Source organism: Castor canadensis, chromosome 11 (genome assembly GCF_047511655.1).
Source record: "Castor canadensis chromosome 11, mCasCan1.hap1v2, whole genome shotgun sequence".
NCBI lineage: Eukaryota > Metazoa > Chordata > Mammalia > Rodentia > Castoridae > Castor > Castor canadensis.
The window spans coordinates 11,198,638-11,211,673 of record NC_133396.1 but is presented as its reverse complement, the minus strand read 5'-3'; the positions used below and the strand labels follow the sequence as shown (position 1 = coordinate 11,211,673).

At 39.8% G+C, this 13,036-nt stretch overlaps 1 protein-coding gene across 5 annotated transcripts in view; it reads left to right on the top strand.

Moving 5' to 3' along the window:
• Positions 1-13,036, top strand: part of Map2k6 (mitogen-activated protein kinase kinase 6) — a 111,679-nt gene that overhangs the window by 86,570 nt on the left and 12,073 nt on the right. For all 5 annotated transcript variants that reach the window (XM_020183454.2, XM_020183455.2, XM_074045257.1 and 2 more), the window contains exons 4-10: positions 967-1,080; positions 3,038-3,157; positions 3,408-3,524; positions 4,165-4,216; positions 6,906-7,033; positions 8,301-8,378; positions 9,536-9,675. In XM_020183454.2, the coding sequence (XP_020039043.1) occupies positions 967-1,080; positions 3,038-3,157; positions 3,408-3,524; positions 4,165-4,216; positions 6,906-7,033; positions 8,301-8,378; positions 9,536-9,675 (749 nt within the window). The remainder of the gene's footprint in view (positions 1-966; positions 1,081-3,037; positions 3,158-3,407; positions 3,525-4,164; positions 4,217-6,905; positions 7,034-8,300; positions 8,379-9,535; positions 9,676-13,036) is intronic.

The window sequence follows — 13,036 nt, the reverse complement described above, 5'->3', positions numbered from 1 at the left end:
CTTAGCTTATTTTTTGACCTATAGTTTTGCTAACTTTTTGACCTGGCTAGCCTAGAACTGAGATCCTTCTATCTCTGTGTCCCAAGTAGTTGCTATTATAGGACACCCCATCGTGCCTGACCCTAAATATATGCTTTCTGAATGAACACTAAAATTCTTATTTTCGGTAACATGTTGTCAGGGAGTTGAATTGTGAATTGAAATCCACATCTTGTGGTTCTGAGGAAAGGTGTTGAGGAGAGTGGATAATTCTCTCAGGAGGACATTTTTCAAAGCTATGAGGATCCAGTTGCCATCAGTCAGTAATGGATTACAGAGAACTGCAGGGTAGGTGGTTTCAGCTGAGCACTAGAAAACTGAGTTGGATGGAGCTGGCCTGTGTGTTGCCTGTGACAAGGGGCTGGCCTACTGGGACACAAATTTTCACTGGTACTTCCTGCTTTCAGTGGTGTTTTGACATTCTTGAAAACCTTGTGACACAACAATAATCCTTAGAATATGGGGAAACAGTGTAGGTATAGTGGTATACACTTGTGCTGCCAGTAATATGGAAGGCAGAGGTTGGGAGGATGGTGGTTCAACTATAGCCTGGGCAAAAAGTTCTTGAGACCCCCATCTCAACAAACATGCTAAGCATGGTGTTCAAGTCCCTAAGCCCAAATATACAGAAATGTAGGTAGGAGAATCACTGACCAAGGCCACCCCGGGGTAGGGGGGTGGAGTGAGAAGATCGTATCTGAAAAATAACTAAAGCAAAAAAGGACCAGAGGTGTGGCTGAAGTGGTAAGGCACCTGCCTACCAGAGCAAGGCCATGAGTTCAAACCCTAGTACCACCAAAAGAAAGAAGGAAGGAAAGAAAGAGAGATAAAAGAACAGGGAAAGAAACCAGATTGAGGACAGCATAGGTGATGTGTAGCCAGGTGTTCTCTTTCCTGTTGCACTGCTGCTACTTTCCTTTCCTGTAGAACTTCGAGGTGAAGGCAGATGACCTGGAGCCTATAGTGGAGCTGGGACGAGGTGCGTACGGGGTGGTGGAGAAGATGCGGCATGTGCCCAGCGGGCAGATCATGGCAGTGAAGGTAGAGTTGACGTTCCCCATGTGGTTTGTATCTGCACTGTCTGCATTTGTCCATCCCCTCTGTAAACCAGCCCTTTTCACAGACACAAAACAGTCTTTAATAGGGCAGAGAAAAAAAGTTGCAGGGAACCATTCCCCTCTAAATGTGAGGAAGATCCTTCCTTGGATTTAAACTAAGGAAGGACCCTTAGTTAAATGATCCTTTCATTTAGTTTTAAGCTAAGTCCCCCTGAACCATCATCTTTAATTTTCTATGCAACCACCATCTCATCAATCACACTTAAAAGAATTAATATTTTGAAACATCATCTAATAGCAGTTCCAAAGTAAAATTTCCTTGATTATCTCAAAATGGTGTTCTTAATACTATCCTTGGTTTTCTTTTCAAATCCAAAAAATTGTATATTCTGTTGCTTTTAAAGAATTGCCCTTGAAGATCAAGAAACCAGAGCTGGTAGAGTGGCTCAAGTGGTAGAGAACCTGCTGAGATCAAACCCCAGTACTACCACCAAAAAAAAAAAAAAAAAGCAGTAAAAATGACATATCTTTTTCAAAAAATCAAGAAACCAGAACTGAGAGAATTGTCTCCATTTGTGGAAAAAGGAGGGTAAAATTTACATAGTTTTTGAGCTATGGACAGACATCTGGAATCAGTTTGCATTTTTAAAAAAATTTTTGGTAGGACTGGGGTTTGAACTTGGGACTTTGTGCTTGCAAAGCAGGCACTGTACCTCTTGAGCCACACCTCCAGTCCATTTTGCTCTGGGTATTTTGGAAATGGAGCCTCACAAACTGTTTGCCGAGGCTGGCCTCAAACTGCAATCCCTTCAATCTCAGCCTCCCAAGTAGCTAGGACTATAGGTATGAGACACCAGTGCCTGACAATTGGCATTTTTTTGAGTAGAGACTGGGAGGATTAGCTTCTCCAGATAAGTTAGGAGGCCTGGGCCTTGGTTAGGAATGGCTGAATGCCCGGATGCCTTTGCTATTGCAAACAGGAGCTCTCTTCCCCTTACCTTGGAGATTTTCCCATGTTTTCTGCTGACTGTTAAATAGGCAAACATGTGAAGGCCTAGTGCCCCTGTACCTTTCCTGTGGCTAAAGCACATTTCTGGAAGGCTGTATTTGCTGGTGTGGCAGGTTTTTTTCCTCTCAGAAGCACTAGGTAGGGATGAATGATTTCTCTATTTCTGTTTGGTTCCTTTTATGTCTACAGCTATACTGAATCTCTTACGGTTGCTGTTTATTCCAAATACAGCTACTCCTCCTTATTTATGGGCTCTGCATCCACACATTCAATCAACTGTGGATCAAAAACATTTGAAAAAATATGTACTCAACACATAGGGGCTTTTCTTTCTTGTCATTGTGCCTAAACAATGCAGTAGAGCAACTCTGTAAATTCTATTGGATATTATGAGTAACCCAGAGATGTTTTAAAGTACATGTAGGTTGTATGCATATGCTATACCATTTTATATGACCCTTGAGCATTTGAAGATTGTGGTATCTGAAGGGGATCCTGGAATCAATCCCCCAGAGACACAGAGGGCTGAGTATAGCAATTATACTCCTACATGAGCCCCAAATAAACATCAAAGTAATTAATATTATGACCTCTTTGTACTGAATAGATATAAATAACACAATAAACCAGATTGTTTTTTCTCAACTTGGAAATACATTACCAAACATTTGCCTACTTGCTGAAACATAGGATGAGTTTGCTTCATTCCAAGGCCTGCTCAGGAAATCAAGTGGTAACAATCTTCCTTGTTTTTCATTTGTTACAAATAGCTAGTCTCTTAGGGTTGATACTTGAAAGGTTGTTCCAGCAGTTGTGATTTTTTTTTTTTTTTTTTACTGTTTTTTACAATGGAGCTCCTTAAGGTTCCTAACATGTTAACTGACTGATCCTCAGAATAGTAACCATATATTTTCCATGCATTTCCATTCAGAGGATCCGGGCCACTGTAAATAGCCAGGAGCAGAAAAGGCTATTAATGGATTTGGATGTTTCCATGAGGACAGTTGACTGTCCATTTACGGTCACCTTTTATGGCGCACTCTTCCGAGAGGTAGGTGATCCTTCAATTCAAAGTTCAAGGTTAATAAATAGCTTAAGTTTCTCTCATCACATAAATGCCATGACTATCTGCTGGGTTGCTCTTTGGAGATTACCTTGCTCCTTTATAAATTCCTTTGAGATCTTGAAAGGAAATTCTTCCTTTCCTTCAAAAACTCAAGCAAGAAATAGCTCTTCAGGACAGCTGCTGTTTCTTCTTTTTCCATTCCTCTTTAACTATCCCTGAATTTATTGGTTTCCAGGGCGATGTTTGGATCTGCATGGAGCTCATGGATACGTCATTAGATAAATTCTACAAACAAGTTATTGATAAAGGCCAAACGATTCCAGAGGATATCCTAGGGAAGATAGCAGTTTCTGTGAGTACATCATTAGTGTTCCTACAAGGAGAATGGCAGAAGTCTGGACTTTGTGTGTCTTTGCATCCTCAGTAGGCAGAAACACTACCTGTACCACAACCACCATCCAACACATATCTGTTGAGTGCATGAGAACACTGGTTGGAGGGCAAGGAAGTGCTCTGTAGAAGATGCTGTCAGTGACTTGCTCAGGCAAACTCCACATCAACTGCTTTTAAGTGTGCATTTGTCTACTGTAACTGCCATTCCAGTGTCAGTATTCTGATGTACTTCATTCCAGTTTTCATTTGTAGAGTCTTAAAAGTTTTCTTAAGACCAATAGGAGTAGAAGGAAGCAGAAGAAAAAGACATGAGAAGGTCTGGTGGTACCTGCATGGTGACTGAGGGTCAGGAAGGTAGATACTTGAGACCAATAGGAAACACAGAAGAGAGACATCTCTGCTCTAGGACCTAGTCCTCTCTGGTGGGTGGAGTCCAATTTGCATAACTTTCTGTTTATTTTCCTGAATAGGAGGGACACTATTTGAGAAAATAGCTCACCCTGAAACCTTTAGCCAGAGATAATCAACCCGAGTATATTTAACATTCGATTTCTTTCCCGTGATGGTGTAACTAAATCTACTTTGCTTTTCTCTTGCAGATTGTAAAAGCATTAGAACATTTACACAGTAAGCTCTCTGTCATTCATCGAGGTAAGTGGAGCTCCCTTGGCTGTTCCTTTTAATAAGTTCATCTTTTTTGCCTGGAGCCTCTTCCCTGCCCCTGCACCCCCCGACCCCCACCTCCTCTGCATAAATGGAGATGGACTTGAGCTAGGCAGGAGAATTAAAGCCTTTTCTGTTCTGTGGGATTGTTTAGCAAGTCCAATGAATAGTTATGTTAGTTTTCTGTTCTCATCACAAAATACTTGAGATAATTAACTTATAAAGAGGAAAGGATTATTTTGGCTCACAGTTTTGGAAATTTCTGTCCATGTTTGCTTGGCACCCTTTTACTTTGGGACCTGTGAGGAGGCAGTACAACATGACAGGAACACATGGCAGAAGAAAGTTGTCACCCATGGGTGGGAATGAAAGGGAGGTGAAGAGACCGGGGTCTCACAGTCTCCTTTGAGGGCACCACACCTTTCACTAGGCCCCCTACAGGCTTCTGCTTGTAACACCGAGCCTTTGGAGACACCTGGGATCCAAACTATAGCAGCAGCTGTTCTTTATCTTGGCCAAAGCCATAAGAAGACATGGCTTTATTTTATGTTGTACCTAATTTGAATAAAAAATACCTCTGACAAGCAGATCTGTGGTGTTATATCATTGAAGATTTTAGGAAATGTAATAAAAATTCCTCTTTTTGATGGTATTTTTTTTTTTTTTGACAATGCAGGGGTTTGAACTCAGGACCTCACACTTGCTAGGCAGGCATTCTACCACTTGAGTCACTTCTTTTGCTGGTTTTGCTTTAGTTTTATTTCATCTAGGGTATTGTGATTTTTGCCAAGTACCAACCATGGACTGCAATCCTTCCGCCCATGCCTCTCATGTAACTAGAATTACAAAAATAAACTACCATGCCTTGGCTTTTTTGGCTAAGTTCCAGTCTTGCTAACTTTTTGCCAGGCTGGCCTCGAACCACCATACTCCTGATCTTTCTTTCCCAAGGATGCTAGACTTTGAACTCAGGACCTCAGGCATACCACCACGTAAGACATACTCCCCCACCCATTTTTACTTTAATTTGTTTATCAGATAGTGTCTTGTGCTTTTGCTCAGGCTGGCCTCAGAATGAGCTCCTCTTACTTTCTCTTACACATGTGTGCCACCACGTGTCCTTATTTTTGAGATAGGGTCCTGCTTTTTGCCCTGGCTGGCCTCAAACTGTGATCTTCCTTTCTCTGCCTCCCAAAGTAGCTGAGCTTACAAGTAGGCATCACCCCATCTGTCCCTAAAATTTATCTTACGTTGGTCATCATGAAGGAGTTTGCTAGAAGAACATAATTACCAGATGAATCAGAAACTGAGTTATAACAAGATCCTTAGTGATTCTTGTGCACGTTAATCTTGGAACAAAGCAGCATACTCTCAGGCTGCAGGAGGCAGGAAAAAATGATTTGTCTTTCCTTTTTTCTCTCTCCTGACCTATTATCTCTTCCTCCATCCATACCTGTATATCCATCCTTCCATAATTTATCCATCTATTTATTTCAGTCACTTAGAAGGCATTTTTAAATACAGTTCTATACTAGATGCCCTCAGAGTTATCGAAGGAAATATATTATTATTAAAAATAAATAAAAATGAAAAGAAAATCCTAAGAAATATGACTGTTCCAAATATGGAAGTCATATAGGTAGAATTTAACACAGAGAAATAATTATTCCTGGGAGACTATAGTTCCTTGAAAGGGTTACACTAGCCAGGCTCTTTGAGCAAATGAAAGTAAAGTATTGATAACTAATGGCACATTGTGGCTTGGGTAATTCTTAAACTTTGTGAGACTGGATATAATGTAAAATGCCTTGTACAGTGTGCCTATTGTTATTGTTAATTAGTAATGTTAGAAATTAGAAGAATAGGAGGTGGAGGAGGAGCAGAGTTACTGCCTATTTCAAAACTCTGACATATGTAATTCTTATTAAAGTCTAAAAAACATAAAATTGTATTTGCTATATCATCCTGTTGAAGGGAGAAATTATAAAGGATAATTATTCAAGCTTTTAGAATAACTCTTAATTGTGTGTCCATTGTGAAGTGTGCCAAAGGTTAAAATTAACTGGAACTGCTAATTCCATTACCCAGAGATTACAATGGTTCATCTTTTGGGGCATGTTTGTGCACCCACCTTATGTCTTTCTAGTTTGAAAGGTTCATTTCAATTCGGGTTATTAATTTCCCTTCTTCTGTGACCTGTTTGTGGTGAACTTTGGGTTTGTTATTTGTTACCCTATGGTGACTTTTGACCAATGTTTTGTAGAGATTTCAATTGAAGCGGGTGGCTTTGGACTCTACTTGGTGTATTGTTGTTACATCCTTCCTTTTCATTCCTTTATCTTGTACTTTCATGCTAACTATGCAGCAGATCATTTTCAGCTGGGCATTTGGATCAGTAATAATTGTTTAAGTTCTTCCTGCATGCATGGGGGCAGTGAAAATGATAAAGTAGAGTGAACATATTTCCATTTAAGAATTCCCAATCCTGCAGGACACAGACAAAAACATGAAGAAGAAAAATCAAGTTGAAAACAAGAAGCATGTGGGATGAGTCAGGGACAAAGGGTACTTTTGTGTTGGGCAATTAGGGAATGGCAGGTGAGGGGCAAATGGAGATCTCAGGCCCTCTGCTGGTAGAGAACTGAAATGATGAGATCCTGGTCATTCTTACTTTCAGACGTCAAGCCTTCGAATGTGCTGATTAATATTCTGGGTCAAGTGAAGATGTGTGATTTTGGAATTAGTGGCTACCTGGTGGACTCTGTTGCTAAAACAATTGATGCAGGTTGCAAGCCATACATGGCCGTAAGTACAGCAGCGAAGGATGGCATCTGAGAATGTATCTTGCCTGCAAAACGAGGCTGGGAAATGGGGAATGGATGGCCTAGAGGGAGAACATTTAAAAGTGTCTAAAACCCAAGAAATATTCTGCATTATTTTATTTTCTGAAACATTTCCTGTCATAAATCCTTAGGCACTTACTTTATATATTGTTGTTATTCTTTTGGATTGCTGTAACAAAACTACAAACTCAATATCTTAAAAATAACAGAAATTTCTCAGCATTTTGGAGGCTGGGAAGTCCATGATGAAGGCACACCTGGTTCAGTGTGTGCTGCGTGTGTTTCTCTGGTTCATAGATGGCACCTTCCTGCCGTGTCCTCACATGGGAAAAGGGACAAGGGATCTCTCTAGGGCTTCTTTAATGAGGGCACTAACCCGGTTTCTGAGGGTTCCACCCTGATAATCTAATCACCTTATAAAGATACCACCTTCTATTACAATCACACCGGTGATTAAATTTCAACATGTAGATGTGTGTGTGTATGTGTGTGTGACAAACATTCACAGTTTAGCATACATGTGACTTTCAAAAATCAGACAAAAGAGACAGTATTTGAAAACACATGTAAGTAGTACATGCCATCTGCACAATTTTCCACACTGAGCTGCAGGTGAGTGTTACCTTGTTTGTTGTGGACAATATACTAAGTAGAATTTAAAACACCTGCACTGGGCAGTTGTGTTAGTTATGAGAAAACCTCACAGATGTGCAGATTCATTGCCATTAGTGAGACATTGTTATCCCCTGTAGCTAAAGGAACTTGTACTGTGTTCTCTTTGGAAATGGTCTTGTGTTGGAATCGACAAGTTTCCTGTCCACATTCAGCTAAAAATTGTTTATATCTATTAATACCAAACAGTAGCCTAGAAACTCTTGTGGATTCCTTTTACTAAGTTCTGGGGTGTTGGTGTTTTTAACCAAGGATAATTTAGACGGAAAAAGTAGTTTTATAGTATGTGCCTGTTTCTTCTTAAAGCAAATTAAAATTTATTATTTTAATTTGGAACTTGACCATTTCTGTCTCTAAGAGAACACCAATGTAGAAGAAGGAAAGGCCCAGAGAGACAGTGCATTAATTGTAGTGACAGTCTTTTTGGGCTGGGAGGCATGTTCACAGCTTATAACAACTCTTTTGGCAGCCAGTTCTATCCTCACCCCCAGTCTTCATTAAGCTACAGATGTCCTCTCCATTCTGTCCAGTTTCTCAGTTGTCTGTCTCCTTTCCAGCCTGAAAGAATAAACCCAGAGCTCAACCAGAAGGGCTACAGCGTGAAGTCTGACATCTGGAGTCTGGGCATCACCATGGTAGTAATATGATAATCATCACGGGCTATAAGATTTTGAGCATAGAGTGGAAGGGGGTGGGCTTTGGGACCAAGAAGAAAAAACCCTAAATGTTGGTCTTGGGCTTCCTTTCCTGTGTGAAGTAGCAGGGGATTTTGGAATGCTACTTGTTTGCAGTGTGGTGTGGTATAGAAATTCTGAACTTGGCCAAACCAATGTTTCTCTTTATTCTGCCCCTTACTGGTCGTATGCCTTTGAGTAATTGGTATAGTCACATGGATTATTTTTTCCATCATCCTCTGTAAAGCAAGAGGGTCCAATTAGATTCTTTATACTTTAAATTATTCTAGCCAAGGCAAGAAGCTCAGCTATACGAAGAGTACTAATGTGTAGGGGGCCTGGTGGGGCTGTTGTCCAGGATGCAGGTTGTGCTTCCCAAGATATTTTTATTATAGATGTCTTGGCTGGTGAGGTCAGACATATCCTAAAGACGTGATAACAAATGGGTTGATTTCCTTAGCACAGTCCTACAGTTGTGCAATCGGTGCTTTATTTTTAACTTTGATGATCATAAATTTTTAGTGTATCACCAAGGTCTTGAATTATCCACTGTGGTACTTACTGGCTCCTTCCCAGTCACAGCAGCTGATTAAATCCTATGAATTATTCCATGTCCCTGCCCAGAAAATACGTGATCCCATAACAGCAAAGTGGCCTTTACTCAAGTCCAAAGAAAGATCATTTGGTCCTAGGTAACTTTTTAAATTTCTTCTTTAAAATTTTTCCATTTCACCAAGGGACCTGAAGGTGGCAGCAGAGGAACATCTCTGCAGATGTCTTAAGAGTAAGAATTCCTTTTCAGACCAAATGTTTGAAAAGCACCACATCTTGAAGTTTAATGTCATTGGCTTACAATTGTTATGAAACAGTACTCTGGGTTTTAGTGAGGGTCTTGGTTTTAGATAGATGTAAATGGCCTCTCTAGTGAGATAATATTAGAACACCCCTAACACTAGGACTTTTGGAGAAATTGCTGGAGAACAGGTTATTCGTTTATTTTTTCTTCCCAATTATACTTGAACTTCACCTCTGTATCTTCCTCTGGGTCTCCTAGAATAAACACAGCTGATTCTTTAAGGAGGTCTTTTTTCACAGTTGCCTTTCTGTTTCCCTTGTAGATTGAGCTGGCTATCCTTCGGTTTCCCTATGATTCATGGGGAACTCCCTTCCAGCAGCTCAAACAGGTGGTAGAAGAGCCATCACCACAACTCCCAGCAGACAAGTTCTCAGCAGAGTTTGTTGACTTTACCTCACAATGGTAAGAGAGCCCCAGCTCCCACATGCCAATGCTAAAGAAGACATACTCTCATGAATCCCCTCCACCTGGTTGTATCCATTATGCACACATTCATTTTGAAAGCATCCAGGCTGGAGAACAAGATGACTGTGCCATAACCCCTACCACAACTCTGCTCCAAGTCCAGTAAGGGAGAGTCATAAATCATATTTATAGTATAGTATTACAATGTGGCAAGTCTAAGGCTAGAGATATGCTTAGGGTATTTAGGAAAAGTCAGAGGAAAGGCATCAGGATAGATTTTCTGGAGGAAATGAATCCTGAGCTGAGACCATGAGAGGTATTTTCCAAGCAAAAGGGAAGTATAAGAATGGTACTCCAAACAGAAGGAATATGACACACAGTGCCACAAAAGTGAGAAACTCCTATGTGAGAACCGTAAGCATTTGTTGTTGAGCATAAATAAAAAGGGGAAAGAAGTACTGGTGAATAAGGGAAAGGAAATAGTTGCAAAGAAGACAGTGGGTAACTCAAGAGTCTTACTTAGGACCCTAGAAATCTTCCAGAATTTGGCTCCTACAGAACCCTTGACAACTGTGGATAGACTTGCCCAGGAGGATCCAGTAGGCAATATTGGGGGTCTGGGAAAAGAACCCAAAGAAAGGGAATGGAGAGAGGGAAAGAACCATATTACTGTGGTAAGCATTTTGCTTTCATGGAAACCAGCACAATCAAAGAAAAGTAAGAGAGGGGATAGTCACATGATTTCTGTCTTCACTGTGGCTATGATGGCTAATATGACTTGATAATAGTGATCACTGCAAGTGCAACTGGAACAAAGATGTCAAGTTTATATGGGAATCGTTACAATTGAGAAGAATGGGGGATCAGGTGGGAGTCAGAACTGGTGGCAATTCCTGCTGTGACCCTTAGAGGGGAGCAATTCTGACCACTGGCATTCTAGAAAGGCCTGGAATTTTGAAGGTTCTTTGAGATACAGATGCCTTATGGCATCCTTCCTTGGCATTCTTGCTCTTTGGAACAAGTGTTCTGAATACAGCTTTTATTGGGAAACATGAGACAAAGCAACTCTCTGTTGCTTGTGAAACTAAGGCCTCTTGAACTTTTAGTTGGTCTTAAGCCCTTTCTCACCCCTGGTACTTTTCCCTAATGATTTATGAGTCTGGCTTACAGTGGTTTGTTTTTGGGTTTTGTTTTTGGCCAAATGGCTAGAGAGGGGCTGGAGCACTTAACTCTAGGGAAATGTTGTCGAGTGTCTCTAAAATGTACATTTTCTGGGTTCCCAAGGTGTGTCCTCCTGTCTCTTTTCCTCGAGTGAGGAAATGGATGTAATGGTAGATCTGCTAGGTTGAAATAGGGTCATGATTTTGCCTTTTGGATTCAAGAACTCAACTTTTGTAGTTGTTAGTTTCACTATTTTTTCCTTATCCTCAAGTGTTTAAAAGGTCACATAAGAAAAGGGGTGAGTCATCTTGGATAGTTTACACCAATAGTTCTCGAGGCGGGAGGTAGTAACAGGAAAGGATCTTATTTGGAGAACTCTCTTCAAGCTATCCTTCCTAGTGTCCTTCTCCCACTTTTCCCCTTTTCCACAGTTCTGGGTATTTTAAGAAACTTTGGTAAGAATAAGGCTTGAGTAAAAAGTTTGAGAAAACTGAGTCTCCCAATGTAAATTACTGCCTTAATCCAATGGTTCTCAACTCTGGCTTCTCATTTATAAACCTCTAGCAAGCTTTGAAAGTACTGTCCCTTGAGCCTTGTGCCTGCAGTGATTGTAAATTTCAGTATTTTTCAAATGCTCTGAGGTTGTCCTGACATCGTAACATCCTTTCTCATGTGTCTGGTGAGACTAGGTTTAAATGTAAGTTCTATAAACCTGCTATCAATTGCTCCTTATTCTGAATGCTTCTTATCTTCTCTGTTATTAAAAATTATTTAATTACTTTAGTTTTCTTTTACCAATTTTTTTTCTCTTACTTAGAGTTTTCCTTCAAAGAATCAGAGAATTAAAGCTTTTTATAGATAATTTGAAAAATGAAGACCTTGAGGTTAAGGCTGTAGTTCAGAGGTAGAGTATGTTTCTAGCATCTGAGAGACCCTAGGTTCAATCCATAGCACAAAAAACTAAACAAGGAAATGAATAACCCTTGAGAAATGTTTTCTAATTGTTGTGTATGTGATGTGTGTGTACATACATGGAGATTTCATATCCCTGAATTGTTGTTCCTTCTATAGTCACTCCACCATGCCTACCCTTTTCCATAACACACATAGTGTTTTCATGTCTGGCCTCTAAGATTTCTCTTTCTTTCTCTTTTTCTGTAAATTTTAGTGTCAGCTACCATAGTTCATTCAATGAAATATATTGAGCTGTAGGCTTATTCTATCCTTCCTGGAACCATCATTTCTGTTAACCCTGTTAATTCTGTATCATTTCATTTGGATTTGATAAGCCAGGTTCTTTGCTTATGGGGTTTATTAAACACAATAACAGTAGAAGCAAACTCAAATCACTTCAGTTTAGATGTTGTCAAAAGGCAGATTTTTCTTCATGAAACTTCCAGTATTACAGTTCTGATAGAATCTAATACTCAGGGGTATCAATTTTGTAAAATAGTGAGTCACTTTTGTTGGTATGAGAGTTGGGAAATAGCAGGGGAGCATTAATCCTGACTTTTATGAGCATTCTTACTTATTCTCAGCTGGACTTTAGGAGAGTCTGCAGTCCCCAGGTCAATAATATGTTTGCCTCCCATAAACCACCAAACTCTTTTCTCTGATACCCCCTAAGGATGAACATTAAATTATTTTGAAGCCAACTGAGTTGAAAATTGTAATGATAGTTTTATTTTTTAAATCTTATGACTGGCTTGGACCTTTAGAGAAGAAAGTTTCTTTTGCATATATATTAACAGATGGGTACACACCTCCACTCAATAACAGTCAAGTTATTGCACTCATTTTATTATTGTCTGTTTTAGAAATTTGGTCTGGAGCTGAGTGGAAAGGACAAAGAAAGTGATTGTTACTGAAAAACACCTATTTCTTGTTGAAGAGAAGTTATACCTTGAGATAACTTTATTGACTAGTCTTCCTAATTATAAAGCTGTACTATCACAAGACACATTTTCATAAAAGGATTCTTTTTTTCAGTGATTGCTACATTATATTTTTATAGCAATCAAGCTATGGTCCTTCAAGACTTCTTATAATGTCTCAACTTGGTGATAAATGGGGAATGGATACTACAGATTTGGAAAGTGAAATTTTTAATCTCAAATTTCAAGATAAATGCATCTATGTTTTCATGTTCTATGTCTGTATTTGAGCTAAGTGTAGCAAATGAGCACATAACCCACAT